General features: G+C 40.3%; 2 protein-coding genes across 2 annotated transcripts; both read left to right on the forward strand.

The window, feature by feature from the left end:
- Window positions 1–1,073: 1,073 nt before the first annotated feature.
- LOC129506544 (olfactory receptor 51F2-like) lies at window positions 1,074–2,018 on the forward strand. The gene has a single exon (XM_055320308.1). The coding sequence runs from the start codon at window positions 1,074–1,076 to the stop codon at window positions 2,016–2,018; it is 945 nt and encodes a 314-aa protein (XP_055176283.1).
- A 7,680-nt stretch (window positions 2,019–9,698) lies between these two features.
- LOC129506540 (olfactory receptor 51E2) lies at window positions 9,699–11,116 on the forward strand. Its single transcript, XM_055320303.1, has one exon. The coding sequence runs from the start codon at window positions 9,734–9,736 to the stop codon at window positions 10,733–10,735; it is 1,002 nt and encodes a 333-aa protein (XP_055176278.1). The 5' UTR covers window positions 9,699–9,733; the 3' UTR covers window positions 10,736–11,116.
- The last annotated feature ends 5,550 nt before the right edge of the window (window positions 11,117–16,666 follow it).

Raw genomic sequence — 16,666 nt, forward strand, 5'->3', positions numbered from 1 at the left:
AGTGTGATGTTCCCAGAAAAGGTATCTTTCTCTCCAAGGCAAAATAGTAAAATTCTATTAAATATCTCCTGAGAAGTATGTCTTCACAACACGGAGAACAACTATTCTTCAGGCAGATGAAGAGCGAACTCTAACTGAATATGGCAGTATGCTATATCCTATGGCAGGCAGAGGCCTCTATCCCTGAGGCGATAGGTCTGTGTTCTAACTCCACCTCCTAAATGAGACACTAGATGCTACATTGCAGGTGTCACTTTCAAGGTTAGATACCTTACACATCTGCACATGACTGTACTGGTGCCAAGGCCATCTATTAGCATTTCATATGTGTTACATTGTATTATAAGTATCCCTTTCTCAATATTTTCTGGCTTCCCAACTTGTTTGTAAGCTTCTCTGCTTTCTATACTTGAGGCTGATGTAATATTGCTGTTCCACAGTCCCAGTCTATTTTTCTCTGATGCCAACCATACGGAAAAAATAACCTACTACCTCCTTATCACAATTTGAAAATCCGGAAAGGATGAAATATAATTGTCCAATCTCAGGTAAAGTGTTTTCACTTTGTCCAGTCATCTCTGGCTAGAGAAGTGGAAGGAAAGGTCACATAGTATAAACATAACTACCAGCAAGGGGTCACAGGAAAAAAAAATGATGGGCTGGGGCACATATAAGAAGGAATGGTTGGAATGCCTGGGTGGCTTAGCGGTTAAGCGCCTGTCTTCAGCCCAGGGCGTGATCCTGGAGTCCTGGGATCGAGTCCCACATCAGGCTCCCTGCATGGAGCCTGCTTCTCTCTCTGCCCCCCTCTCTTTCTCTCTCTCCGTGTCTCTCATGAATAAACAAATAAATAAAATCTTAAAAAAAAAAGAAGGAATGGTACCTACTATGGCAGTTGAAAACTTACAATTCCTTTATCAATTTAAATGAGCAATTCATTTTTACATAGCATATAAATATTTATCTTTGGTTAGTTTTTAGTTGAATAAAATTATTCATAATTGGATTAATACAAAAAATATAGTTTTACAAAAAAAATGTTTCATCTTGGAACTCTATATTTTTAATCCAGCATGTCAAACTTCCAGAATACCACATCTACTTCCATCATTTTCCTGCTAACTGGTGTTCCTGGGCTGGAAGCCCTCCACACCTGGATCTCCATTCCCTTCTGCTTTCTCTACATAACCGCCCTCTCAGGAAACAGCCTGATCCTCTTTGCCATTGTCACTCAGCCCAGCCTCCACGAACCCATGTATTATTTCCTTTCCATGCTGTCTACCACTGACCTCGGCCTATCCATATCCACCCTGGTCACCATGTTGGGTATATTCTGGTTCAATGCCAGGGAGATCAGCTTTAATGCTTGCTTGTCACAGATGTTCTTTATTAAACTCTTCACTGTCATGGAATCCTCAGTGCTGTTGGCCATGGCCTTTGATCGTTTTGTGGCCATCTCTAATCCACTCAGGTATGCCACCATTTTAACCGATTCCAGAATAGCTCAAATTGGAGTGACAATTGTCATCAGGGGAACACTAATGCTGACACCAATGGTAGCACTTCTTAAAAGACTGTCCTTCTGCCGCAGCCGCGTGCTCCACCACTCCTACTGCTTCCACCCTGATGTGATGAAGCTCTCGTGCACAGACACCAGGATCAACAATGCAGTTGGGCTGACAGCCATGATCTCTACTGTTGGTGTGGACTCAATCCTCATCCTCCTTTCTTACATTTTGATTATTAAGACTGTCCTCAGCATTGCATCCCCAGAAGAGAGGAAGAAAGCCTTCAGCACATGTATCTCCCATATTGGGGCTGTTGCTATTTTCTATTTTCCATTGATCAGTCTGTCCTTTGTTCACAGATTTGGAAAACGAGCTCCAGCCTATGTTCATACAATGATTGCTAACACTTACCTCTTGATCCCTCCTGTAATGAACCCCATCATCTACAGCGTGAAGACAAAACAGATACGCAGAGCTGTGATAAAAATTCTCTATTCCAAAGACATGTAGAATCAGAGAATTCTAGAGATGGCCTATGTTATCAATTTAAAAATAAAACTGGTGACATAAAACAAAAATTTTAAATTAAAGCTGACATATATTTAGAACATCAGTTAGCTTGACATTTTACAGATGAGATAGAGACAGAATAGAATTTGGGGAATATTTAAAAAGAGTGAAAGGGAATAAAGGGGAAAGGAAAGAAAATGAGTGAAAATATCAGTGAGGGTGACAAAACATGAGAGACACCTAACTGGGAAACGAACAAGGGGTAGTGGAAAGGGAAATGGGCGGGGGGTTGGGGTGACTGGGTGACGGGCACTGAGGGGGGCACTTGGTGGGATGTTGGCAAATTGAACTCCAATAAAAAATTAATTAAAAAAAGAAGGGATGAATAGAAGGGATGAAGACATAAGAATAGAAGGATGAATAGTATAAAGCCCTAAATCTAGCATTTATCTCACTCATCACTGTTTATTCTAAACTGTTATTTATCCTGCCAACAAACTGTATCTCCTGACTTTGTCCACTTTAGATCAGTTAGAATGACACATTATGAGAAAGCCACTCCTTTAGTTAGTGCAGTTAGTATTTTTCTAGCTGCAATAATTATTTTTTCTAGCATGTATATCTTCCTTTGACTAGCCATGGTTCTTAGTGTTTTTTACATGTATTAACACATACCTAAAACAACATTGTAAGGTAGTTTCTTCTTTGATAAATGAGAAAATTGAGGACAAAAATGTTAAGTTACTTGCTTAAATAGCTCATAAACAACAGAGCCGTATTTCACATGCACACAAACTGACTCCAGGGTCCCCCAACACTCTTAACTTTAGCTATATTGCTATCTATAATATAAACTGTATAATTATACATGAATATAATTTGTATATATACATGTATATGGGTCATGTAATTTGTACTAGGGAATATAAAGAAGCAAAACAAAAAACCCCACAACTCTATCCTCTAGAAATTTTTAACCAAATTATTGAGAAAAAGCCCAAAACAGAATTTTCAGACCTGAAAGTACAAGTGTATTTCTACCTGATGTTCTCTCCCAACTAAACATATTCTAGAATTTCTCTCTGCCTTCCATGAACTTTCTGTCCTAGCAGAAACTCAAAAATGATTGAGAATTGCAAATGAATTTCACCTCATGTCATTTACTTGCAAATATTTAATTTGTGGCATATGCTTCACATAATGGCTTAATCCAGCAAGTGAATTATTTTTTTTTCCCACCTGGGTATGTCCATTAACTCTCAAATATTTAAAGTACGTATTTCAATGACATATTGATATCATTCAGTAAAGATGGGCCCTATAGGTGGTATCAGATCCAGCAAGGAAGGAGTAGTAGTCAGTCATATCTACAGGAAGTTTTTTTTTTCTACAGGAAGTTTATTAAGTGACAATAGTACTAACTATTTAGTAACCAGGATGACATCAAAATTCTCAGTTTGCTTGACAATAACATTTTCGTCTCAATACAATAGTTGGTCTTCATTTCCTTGATCTTTGTAGGTTGGAATGTTCCACAATTTTGTTCTCAGACCTGTTTTTTCTTCATTATATTCTCATTTTTCATTATCTCATCTAGCATCATAGATTTAAATCTCATCTACGTGCTGGCAAATCCCAAACTAATATTTATAGTCCAGATTAATATATTATGTATCAATAATCCTACTCGAATGTTTAATAGTCATCTCAGACTCATCATGTCCAAAAACATATCCCAGGGATCCCTGGGTGGCACAGCAGTTTGGCACCTGCCTTTGGCCCAGGGCGCGATCCTGGAGACCTGGGATGGAATCCCACGTCGGGCTCCCGGTGCATGGAGCCTGCTTCTCCCTCTGCCTATGTCTCTGCCTCTCTCTCTGTGTGTGTGTGTGACTATCATAAATAAATAAATAAATAAATAAATAAATAAATAAATAAAAACATATCCCAATATTCATATCAACCATGTCTTCCCTAACTCTGAAACTCTATTTTTCATGTTGCTGAGATAGAACTTTTGGAGTCATTACACACCTGTCTCTCCCACTCCACATTCAACCTATCAGCAAATCCTGATGACTCTTTCTTTCAGATATTCCAGATATTGATACCTAGAATCTAACTTTCTATCACCTCTGCTGCTACCACCATGTGTCAAGCCATCATCATCTTGAATCTGAAATATAATAGTCTCCTGGCAGATTTCCTTCATCTACTTTTGCTTTACTTTCCCCATGGCAGTTAGAATGATTATTTTAATACATAAAACAGATCATGCCACGTCATTTGTTCAACATGTTCCAGTGTCTCTGTCTTGCCCAAGGAAAATTCACAGTCATTATAATATCTCACAATGATCTACATGATTTAATTCCCCTCTATCATCCCAACTTCATCTCCTACTACTATCCTCTTTATTCATTCTACTATACCTGCACCAGCCTCCAAATATTTACTTAAACTCACTAAACCATGCTTCAGCATCAAACCTCACACTTTCTGTCCTCCTTACTTTGATGTTCTTCCCCCAGACACCCTCGTGACTTACTCCTTCACCTCATGCAGGTCTCTGCCTAAGTGTTACCTTATTACAGGGCCCTTGACTTAAAAATAACAACACCTCTCTTTCAATTTCTGTCTGCATTCACTGTCTTCCTTACCTGTCTCATTTTTAATATTTGGCACTCCCTTTTCCCATCAAAATATTACATACCCATTATTTCTTCCCTAGTTTCCCCATTACCAGATAAGTTCTTTGAGAATAATTTTGTTTCATTCATACTGTCTTCCAGACCCCAAACTGGGGTCTGCCACATAATAAAATAATAACAACCCTGAATGAGCTGGCTCTCTGTACCTCTCAAGCCTCATTGCTTGCCCTCTGTTCAGTGCTCCAGACACAACTAACCACTTGCATTTCTTAGCTGTGATTGCTCTGGATCACTTACAAGCCTTTGCACAAGCTGTTACCTCCCTCTTCAGCACGCTCACTATCTCCCTTCTCCTGACTCAGAATAGAAATGACTTTCTCTCAGAAATATCTCCTGGCTTCTCACTCCTTTCCAAGTGCTTCTGCAGTACCTAGTGCTTTTTTCTCAGGACATCCCATTTCAGATTCTCCTGTAACTTTTTCCTCACCATAGACTACTTATTCCCAGGATCAGGGAATGTCTATGACTCATTCATTCACTGTTGGAAAGAAATGAAAAGTTAAGATGCTGTAGATTTACAGTCTAAATATTTGTTTGTTGGGGGAGAGAAGGATAAACATAGAGAAAAATGTTGGGGAACAGAGTCCTAAAAATCAGAATAAGAAGGAACTTTAGTCTAAAGAACCAGACAGCCAAGATGTTCATGCTACTTCTACAGGTGTTTCTCTCCTACCTCACCACCCCCTACACACATCCTAACCTATGGGTGGCCCCACTATCCTGAAAATATGCAAGCTTTCCTCATGAGGGAGTGGGTATTTTGGACAATTTTGGAATGGGTGGTTTGCAGGATGGACGTCACCTCTCACCAAGGTGGATAAGCTTGCAATGCCTTGGAGACTTTCCTGAAAGCCAGAGCAGTAGTAGAAACATGGCTGCTCTTGTAGCTACCTGAATGCAGACTCTAAGTAAATCCTTAACTGTCCTGTAAAAAGTCCCATAAAGCCCTATATGATCCAATTCCCTATTATGTATCTGATTCTCTCTATATATTACTCATTCCTTTGTTCTCTCTACTCAGGCACACTGGCCTCCTTGTTATTCTAAACATCCAGATACATCCCTTCTCAGAAGATTTGTAGTTTCTGTTCTTCTTTCCTTGAATTGTCTTCCTCAGTGATCACATGGATATATTTGTTACTCCCTGTAGGGCTCTCAAATGTCTCCATTATGTGAGGCATTCCCTGGCAAGTTCATTTAAAATTTCAACCACCCACCCCAGGATTTAGTTGTTCTCTTCTTACCTCTATTTTTCTCCTTAGGTAGTCATAAGGAGAAACTATTGTTTCTCATGTTAACCATGGACTGTGTGTTCCTCTCACCAGAATGTATAATCCATGAGGGTGAGCTTTTAAAAAATTGCATATTTTATTACACTGTAGGTCCCTAATAATATTTGTTAAATGTTAATAAATATAGAATCAGAATACTTAGTTCTCCAACCAATATTATCACTAATAACTCTGTAACTGAGGCAAAGAGCCTTCATGTTATCCATTCCTTATCTGTAACACAGGTTACAGAGTGGCTTTCCTACCTCAAAGTCTATTTCATCAATGGAAAGTAAAGCCAAGAATGAGAAACTGAAGAAGTGCCTGCCCTTTTTCTGAGTTCTGGGAATTACTGGTTTTGTGTACCTATCTTTTTTTTTAAGATTTTATATATTCATAGACACACACACACACACACACACACAGAGAGAGAGAGAGAGAGAGAGAGAGAGAGAGGAGGGCAGAGACACAGGCAGAGGGAGAAGCCGGCTCCATGCAGGGAGCCCGACATGCGACTCGATCCTGGGTCTCCAGGATCACGCCGGACTGCAGATGGCGCTAAACCGCTGTGCCACTGGGGCTGCCCACCTATCTTGGTTTTTAAAAAGGATGTGAACTCCTAGAGCTCAAGGACATAACTATACTTCCATGATGTCTGTCATGTCTAGCAAAGTGGCTAATGATGAAAAGCTCTAATCACTGTTGCTACCTGGGGAGTTTGAGTTATATTTAAGAGTGGGGATAGATCATCATAATCACCCCTTTACAACACATATACCAGACAGAAATAGTGAGAAGGCTGTAGGAGTGACACACAAGTGAACATAGAGATGCTGTCCCTTGCCTGCCAAGCCCCAGGGGCCTCAGTCCATAGCTTGTTCCCAGGGGCCTCCTAGGCAGTGTTATAAATAGGCCTGTGCTTGAAAGGATAAGCCAGCTCCAGCTGCTCTCTCTCAGTAGGACTGCATGGTTTACAAGTGAGTGCAACTTCACCTAGGGTTGGCAAAACCCTGCCATCTTAAGAGATCTTGAGGACCCCACAACTGTCTCATGGCAGAAGGGAGAAGCCCCCTTGTGTCCCACACACATCTTCATGGGCTGAGAAGAAATGTCCCAGAGTACTAGTGGACAGTCCAGAAAGGCAAGTTAGAATGAATGCAATAGCCACATTTAGACCCAAAGAGAAGCTGAAATTTGGTCTAGCCAAGGGTTACTTTAGGTAGAAGCCTGGACAACATGGGATGGAGACTTGAGTTCTTCTGGGATAGGTGACTGGGGAGACAAGATAATGGCCCAAAATATTAGACTGCTACCAGCAAAGCAGAAAAAGGTGCTTTGCAGAAAGAGAAGTGGGGAAAGAGTCCAACTCTGTGGCCAAAAGAGACTCTTATATCTTCGGGTACTCATGCAATATAATGGGTGAGAGGCTTTGGGAAAGGGGGAATACATTACTGTGCTCTCCCTGTAACACCCCTCCCCACGTCTTTTCCTTCATTCTGGGCCCCATTTCTCTTGGACACAGAGATCCAGTGAGCTGGCCTCCCTCCGGGGAAGTTTCCTTAGCATTACTCATACCTTTCATCCTGACTTGCTTAGATTTCTGACTCTCCTCAAGCTACCTATGATAGATACATAGATGGCTGGATGGATGTAAGACATAAGTTATTTTTATCTCACTGAAGGATGCAATTATCTGCCTATGAAAAGGGTTTTTCATTCTCTGATGGCAACTTGGGGCGAAATTTGTGATCTCATATTTGTCAAGGAGAGTAGCTATTGTCTTTGCATAAGATCTGAGGATAGGGAGAAGAGCAAAGAGTGGTCAAAGGTGTGAATTTTGTTACCTTTGAATCTTAGATTTATTCTTCCTTGCTTATCCATGATGGGGATAGTCCAAGTCAAATCTCTTAGTTCCCATTTTATCACACTATATTTTAAGACTGCTGTTCTCCAACCCCACCCCAAAAGTCAAATGAAAGAGCATCTTCTAGTTGCAGTAAGGACCCAGATTAGTAGTAAAGAAGAATCCTGGGGAGTTGAACAGGTTTACTTTACCACCACTAATGAAGACACATGCAGATTTATTTCCAAGATTCAGAGGTCCTTTTTATTAAAGCCAAGCCTTTGGCTCTTTAGAGACAATTAGCTTTAGAGACCAGAGCACTTAAGGAGCCTAGCAGGGAAAGTGTTTGATGAAGTCAAAGCCTAAGTGTTTGGGTGGGAGGGTGGGAGCAGAGTGGTGCTGGGCTTCCAAAAACAAAAAGCTTTCCCTAACATGAATGGCTTGTTGCCAGAGATTCCAGAAAAGAGAAAGCCCTGGGAGTATCAGGACTCGACCCAAGTTCTCTTTGGGGTAAGGAGTGGAGTGTGGGCTTGGAGGAAGATTTCAGGTGTGGAGAAACATCAGGAGCAGAGAGAAGAGCCTTCACAAGGGACCATACAAGGCAAGTAGGATCTGCTGGAGGCCACACACCCTGCCAGCACCTTCATCTCTGGATAAGTCACTGGAGAGATCTACTCTCTTTCCTCAGAGGACCCCAAAAGAGTTTCCTTTTTTCACTTAATAGATTGACTTGTTGCTTTTTTTCTTATTAGTTTTTTTTCCTCTTTTAAAAATTGTTGTTTTGTGTTTCTTTCCCCCCTTGCTAGGCCTGGAGACCTAGAATCCTGAAAATCTGAAGGAAACAAAACAAAACAAAACTCCCTAGCCCCACTGGCTCAGTATACCCATTTTCCCTTTCTCTAATTCCTACTCATGTTTGAAGACTGAACAAAAAATCATTTCTGTCAAGAAGATTCCTCTGATCATGCCTCTCCCTGTCCCATGCATTAAATGCACACCTTAGGCTAACACTTATCCCAAAACTCAAATAATTTGGTTACTTGTCTATCTTCCACCACAGGTAGGGCATCTGAAGGGCAAAAGATGTGTCTTTCATCTCCGTATCATAGCTCATATAAGTAAATGCTTATAAAATGGCAGCCAATGAGTTGGCCTTGTCCACATCCACCATGCCCAAGATCCTCGCCCTAACAAATAGCCTTATACATAGATCATATAAGTAAATGCTTATAAAATGAATGAATAATTGGAGGAAAGAAAGGAAACATACCTGGAAAGGGTTTTCAATAGGGTATCTCTTAATACCTATCTGAGAAAAGCACCACCCAATATCCAGGTAATGAAGGTGCAGGCCAGGCGGAGTCTGAAGGAATTTGGAAAGGATACATTTTTCGGATAAGCACTATTCTCCCCAGGTTCCCTTTTAAAAATGTAACTGGCAAGGGGTACCTGGGTGGCTCAGTTGGTTGCGTATGCAACTCTTGGTTTCGGCACAGGTCATGATCTTGGGATCCTAAGATTGAGCCCCGAGTTAGGTTCTATGCTCAGGGCAGAGTCTGCTTCTCCCTCTCCTCTGGTCCTCCCCCCATATAAGCGCGCGCTCTCTCTCTCGCTCTCTCTCAAATATAAAAAATTTTTTAAATGAGATAGATCTTGAGAGTAGCAATTGATAAATGAATTTGAGCCATCATTTTCCTTTTGGAAGAGGGCTTCAGAGTTTATGAAAGAGCTTAAATGGCTTACAAGAGTGGGAAGAGAGAGTAGGAGAGGGAGAGCTAAGGTGCATCCAGTTCCTAGGTTTCCAGGGCTGGCCTCTCTGACTGTGCTCCATGTCCTAGCAGGCTAGCAGGCTGCCAGGGTGACCTCACCCTCACCAGCACCCCCTTCTCGATGCCAGCTATGAGTTCCTGCAACTTCACACATACCACCTTTGTACTTATTGGTATCCCAGGATTAGAAGAAGCCCATTTCTGGATCGGCTTCCCCCTGCTTTCAATGTATGCCGTGGCACTATTTGGAAACTGCATCGTTGTCTTCATCGTAAGGACAGAGCGCAGCCTACACGCTCCCATGTACCTCTTTCTCTGCATGTTGGCAGCCATTGACTTGGCCTTGTCCACATCCACCATGCCCAAGATCCTCGCCCTCTTCTGGTTTGATTCCCGGGAGATTACTTTTGATGCCTGCATTGCCCAGATGTTTTTTATTCATGCTCTTTCAGCTATTGAGTCCACTATCCTGCTGGCCATGGCCTTTGACCGTTATATAGCCATCTGTCACCCACTGCGCCATGCAGCAGTGCTCAACAATACAGTAACAGCCCAGATTGGCATGGTGGCCGTGGCCCGTGGATCACTCTTCTTTATCCCACTGCCTCTGCTCATCAAGCGGCTGGCCTTCTGCCATTCCAATGTGCTGTCACACTCCTATTGTGTGCACCAGGATATGATGAAGTTGGCCTATGCAGATACATTGCCCAACGTGATCTATGGTCTTACAGCTATTCTGTTGGTTATGGGTGTGGATGTCCTCTTCATCTCCTTGTCCTATTTTCTGATTATACGAACAGTTCTACAACTGCCTTCCAAGTCAGAGCGGGCCAAGGCTTTTGGAACCTGTGTGTCACACATCGGTGTGGTATTAGCCTTCTATGTTCCTCTCATTGGCCTCTCAGTGGTACACCGTTTTGGAAACAGCCTTGATCCCATTGTGCATGTTCTCATGGGTGATGTCTATCTACTTCTGCCTCCTGTGATCAATCCCATCATCTACGGTGCCAAGACCAAACAGATCAGAACTCGGGTGCTAGCTATGTTCAAGATCAGCTGTGACAAGGACCCTCAGGCTGTGGGAACAGATGATCCTTACCATTCTACTTTACCTTATCTTTAATGCCTTTACATAATGGTTTCCTAATGCTAGCTTAATTCTAGTTGTCTATCATATCAATGATTTTCTCTGCTGTGACCTCCAAAGTCTACCTCTGCTTGGGGTGAAAGTTTGGAAGCAATCAGGATTTCCTTCCATAGGTCAAAATGTTATTGATATTATTATTGTACAAAAAGGTTAAATTAGAAAATCCATCAATGCCCCAGTATGTAGTAAAAAGAACATAAAGAAGAGTGACAAAAAAAAACAACTGACTTTTTAACAAGGGAAAAATTATTCTACCTGACTAGTAATCTGAGAAACCATTTATTAAAATAATAATTAGGCAGCATTTTTGTCTATTAGCAGTTTTTATTAATGAAAATTCATAACGTTGAAATATAAATTCTTGACCACCACAGCTAATGGTGTAATTGGCAATGTGTAGCAAGAACTTTTTGAAAGTTACATGCTTTAATGCTATATTCTCACTTTTGGAAATTTATCCTAACAAAATATCCCTAAGTGCCGAAAGCAGGTTTTTCATAAAATATGTTGTTACATAATCATTTAGAGAAATCATATATTAAAAATCCTAAGATATAATATACAAAAGTAAGGAATAGTAAACTCAAGTATGGTTCACTTATGTAATGGAATGTTATGTGGAATAATCTATATAAAAGGAATATTATGTGACCTTTAAAGAATCTGCTATAAAATGAAACATGCATATAATGTTAAAAATAAAACAATAAAGACACATGATTGGAACTAACTTGAAAAGCACCTATGCCTTGAGGGAAATGTGCTCAAGTTAGTAGTAACTCATTTTTGTTTTTACTTTCTAAATTTATTTATTATGATCTTGTTTAGCTGATGTGTGACCTTCAAAATGAAGAAATGAAATAGATAATTTACATAAAATGAAGCTTTTCACAGACCTCACTGTTGGTTTATTATTCATTATCTGGGAATTTATCTACGTCCCTGCACATAATGCCATGGAACATGTGTTGAGTGCTTACCATGTTCTAGGCACTATGCTATGTGCTTTAGAGGTTTTATCTGATCTTCACAACCATTTTTTGGAGTAGGTACCACTTTTGTCCTCCATTACAAGTGAGAGAAATGAAGCTTTCATTAACAAGGTAACTAATCCATACAATTTGTGGGTGCTGTGCCAAGATTTGAAATTGAACTTGATAATCAAATACAGTTACTGAATTTCCACGTTATATTGCTTCCTGTTTAACATCTGCCATTTATTTCCTCAGCCTGTGTAAATCCTCTGTTTTCTCTCTAAAGTGTGCCTTGAAAGATGAATGACTATATTTGTGTTGAGAGATAACCCTGCCTTCATGGGCAACAAACCCTGATTACTCTTCATGTTTTATAGTCACCTTTCATGTTCTACAGCCTGCTTCTTTCCAGATTAAGAAAGAATATTTTTGCCTATTTATCTCTTACATCTTCTCAATCATATCTTCCTTTTTTTTAAGTATATTCTGTAACTGTCAAACATTTTGAATGTCTGGGTTTTAACTTAGGTATAAGATATAATAAATTTTTATTTTAAAATTTCTAAGTGTTATGCCTACTGCTTTTATACTTATAAAATCCTATAAACTCAGATTTGAAAATACAGAAGGTCGTGTAGCTACTTTTCCACCCCAGCTATTGTTTATAGCTTTGCAAAGAGGCTTAATATGTCAAGGTGAGCTATCTCCATTGTACAGTTGAAATCAGATCTCATGAGAAGCTAAAGCCATTGTGTTCCTTTAGTAGTTTCACTGAACAAATATTGGTGGAGGACTTGGGTAAATAAACCATGGGGACTCTCCAACCTGTGGGCTCTTCTTAGGAAAGTAAACCTCAGACACTTAACCTTTCCTCTGGAGAAGTGTCCTCCTAGGATATGTATCTGTGAACATTCAATTGTGATTCCCTGCTCAGAGGTAGTAAAGTGGCTTCCAAAGTTGGAGCAAATCAACACACATAAACTAAGGCTTAGAGAAAGAGATAGAATGTAGGAAATAGGTGATTTCCTTAAAGAAACAAAGAGATGCCTATATTCTGCAAAAATAGAGATCCGGGTATTAGGACTACCCAAATAATGAGGTCAAGAGTCTCATTTTATGAGACTGAACCTCAATATGTCTCTTCCCACAACCTCCATCTTCTTCTATCTTCTGTGCATTACTTAACCTTAAATCACATTCTCCTGCCTACCTCCATGTCTAAAAGCATAGCCAGATCAACAATTTAACAAAGCATGTATCTTTTTCTTTCAAATCTCACAGTATCCCACTGTTGCCCAACTTGTCCATATTCTATTGCCATCTCCCCCACCTTTCCCTGTGCCCTAAGATTTTCATTTTTTTCTTTTAAACCTCATTTTTTTAATTTTTATTTTTATTTTATTTATTTATTTATTTTTTATTCATGATAGGCACACAGTGAGAGAGAGAGAGAGAGAGAGAGGCAGAGACACAGGCAGAGGGAGAAGCAGGCTCCATGCACCGGGAGCCCGATGTGGGATTCGATCCCGGGTCTCCAGGATCGCGCCCTGGGCCAAAGGCAGGCGCCAAACCGCTGCGCCACCCAGGGATCCCTAAACCTCATTTTTAAATTATTTATTTATTTACTTATTTATTTATTTAATAAATTTATTTTTATTGGTGTTCAATTTGCCAAAATATAGAATAACACCCAGTGCTCATCCCATCAAGTGCCCCCCTCAGTGCCCGTCACCCAGTCACCCCCACCCCCTGCCCACCTCCCCTTCCACCACCCCTAGTTCGTTTCCCAGAGTTAGTAGTCTTTCATGTTCTGTCTCCCTTTCTGATATTTCCCACTAATTTTTCTCCTTTCCCCTTTATTCCTTTTCACTATTTTTTATATTCCCCAAATGAATGAGACCATATAATGTTTGTCCTTCTCCGATTGACTTATTTCACTCAGCATAATAACTCTAGTTAACATACAGTGTAATATTGGTTTCAAGTGTACAATGTTGTGATTCAACAATTCCGTATACCACCCAATGCTCACTATCACAAGTGCACTCCTTAATCCCTAATACCTGTTTCACCCATCCCCCACCCACCTTTCCTCTTGTAACCATCAGTTTGTTCTCTATAGTTAAGAGTTTGTTTCTTGGCTTGACCCTTCCTCTTTTTTCCCTTTGTTCATTTGTTTTGTTTCGTAAATTCCACATATGAGTGAAATCATGGTATTTGTGTTTCTCTGATTGATTTATGCTAAGTGAAATAAGATTTTCATTTTTTAAAAGTAGTTCAGGGGCTCCTGGGTAGCTCAGTTGGTTAAACAACCCCCTCTTGGTTTCAGCTCAGGTCATAATCTTAGGGTCCTGGGATCCAGCCCATGTCTGCTCATCCCTCTCCCTCCCCCTCTGCTCTCTTCTCTTTCTCTCCTTCTCTTTCTCTCTCTCAAATAAATGAATAAAATCTTAAAAGGAAAGAAGTCCAGAGAACTGTTTGTCAATATTCATAGCAACACTATATTCACAATGCCAAAAAGTGGAAATGACCCAAGTGTTCATCAACAGATAAACATAAACAAAAGGTGGTATATACATACAACAGAATATTATTCTGACATAAAAAGTAATAAAATTTAGATACATTTGACAATATAGATAAACTCTGAGATATTATGCTAAGTGAAGCAAGCTACATACAAAAGGACAAATTGTATGTGATTCCACTTATTTGAAATATGTAGGGCAGGCAAATTCAGAGAGATAAAAAGTACAATAGAGGTTACCAGGGGCTGGGGCTGGGGTAGGATGAGGTGTTATTTAATGAGTATATAGTTTCAATGTGGAGTGATGAGAAAGTTCTAGAAATAGTGGTGAGGGTTGCACAACAATGTGGGACTAATTTAATATCACTAAATTGTACAATTAAAATGTTAAATTTCATGTTATGTTTATTTTACCACAATAAATAATCACCAAAGAAAAACGGTAAAATTATTATTATCATTATCAATTCTTTTATCAAGAACATGTTGAGGACCAGCTGGGTAGCTCAGTCAATTAAGCATCATCTGACTCCTGATTTCAGCTCAGGTCATGATATCAGGGCTGCGAGATCAAGCCATGTCGCCTGCAGCACTCAGTGCAGAATCTGCTTAAGATTCTTTCTCCCTCCTCCTCCCTCCCCCTCTGCTCCTCCCCCCAGCTCATACTCTAAATAAATAAATAAACAAACTTAAAAAAAATATGTTGGGAATGCCTAGGTGGCTCAGTGGTTAAGCATTTGCCTTCAGCTCAGGGCATGATCCCAGGTCCGGGGATTGAGTCCCACATCAGGCTCCCAGGGAGGAGCCTGCTTCTCCCTCTGTGTCTCTGCCTCTCTCTGTGTGTCTCTCTTGAATAAATAAAATCTTTTTAAAAATCTTGAAATGGTTATATTTTGGATATATTCGATTAAAGTAAATACCCTTTTATAAAAGTACCCAAATTTAATCTGTATTAAGGGAAGGAAAGAGCCCTAGGATGGGATTTATGAGCTCTGAGCTATAGTTCCTATTCTGCCTCTAGGTGGGTGACCTTTTCTAATAAACATAATCTCTCTGAATTAACTCTACAAAATGTAGTGATTAAATTAGATAATCTCCAAATTGCATTCCATTCTGAATATTATGTGCTCTGAACATTGAGAAGCCTCGAACAATCCTAAAGGTTTTCAAGGCTGGAACCCCACAGGAACTCCTGGAAACTGCCTTCTGCCACACATGAAAGCCAAGCCCCTTCCCTGAGGCCACATTGGCCATCTGCCCAAACACAGTATTTAACAACTTGCTCTCCTACCCCTGATTCTGCAATTAAGGATCTCCTAAAACTCAAAACTACTCTCAAAAATGGGGATTCCCCCCCAAAAAAAATGTTCACAAACTCTCTAAAAGGAAGCTCAATCCAACAGAAATAGCAAACAATCAATTCACCCTCTGGAGGCTTGTTTACCTCATCTGTTTATTAGGGATGGATGATAACATTGTTTGCCCCTCAGGGTTTTGTGAGAATTATATACAATAATCCACACATAATGCTTAGCACAGAATTTTTAGTACATGGTACAAACTCAATAAATACTCATTATTACCATGGAGGGGATAGCAGGCGATAATCCCTGCCTCATAGTGATATTGAGGGGATAGAGATGTGAGTTTCTGCCCATGGCAAGTAAGCTACAGATTTTTCTTAAATATTCATCTAGTCACATCAGCTTGGAAGCCTGGAGTCTAAGAACTGGGTCTTTCTCTCTCACCTACATTAGGACTAAGTGTGGTAAATGGGGAAGTAGGATTCAACTGGAATTCACATGGGATGGAAATAACTGATCTTCTGCATAAAAGGAGGAAAAACAACAGAAGGCCATAGTTTTCAAAGCTATCTCAGTAAAATGTGATTTCATTCTAGTAGGTGACAAACTAAAAAAGGGGTGTTATGGCCATTCCTTGTTCACATAGGACACAGTTCTGGGAGAGTGTTTGCCTTGTGGTTCCCATTGATCTGGAAGAGCTTCAAGGAGGAGGCCCTCTGAGTACTTGGTGAGGTGAGTCAACTCACAGAGGTAGTCCCAGGCAGTCCCTGCTGTGAGAGGCCTCTGGGTCTCAGACAAGTAGTCACGAAGTGAGAGTATCTTTCCCAGTGAACAAGGGTCTCCAGGGACTGAGGATCATAAAAACACTGCCCTGTTCCCAGTCATGTTTATGTTGGCCTGGTCAGTGGAAGGCACTAGTTTAGGTAGCCAATTCCCCTTGAGAGCCAGAGTCGGAGGTTGCCCAATAAGCAGGACAGCTCCCACCTCCAGTAATTTCATTTAGCCCTCATCTCTGAGCAGCAAATCATTTACTCCAGATAGACTGACAAGAAATAAAGACAGAACATAAATATGTTTCTGGGACAGAGATTTCCCCAAGCTT

This window comes from Nyctereutes procyonoides, unplaced genomic scaffold (assembly GCF_905146905.1).
Source record: "Nyctereutes procyonoides isolate TBG_1078 unplaced genomic scaffold, NYPRO_anot_genome, whole genome shotgun sequence".
NCBI classification, from domain to species: domain Eukaryota; kingdom Metazoa; phylum Chordata; class Mammalia; order Carnivora; family Canidae; genus Nyctereutes; species Nyctereutes procyonoides.

Excerpts from the sequence above, each read along its gene's own strand:
- LOC129506544 (XM_055320308.1), top strand. The coding sequence starts at position 1,074 with ATGTCAAACTTCCAGAATACCACATCTACTTCCATCATTTTCCTGCTA.
- LOC129506540 (XM_055320303.1), top strand. The coding sequence starts at position 9,734 with ATGCCAGCTATGAGTTCCTGCAACTTCACACATACCACCTTTGTACTT.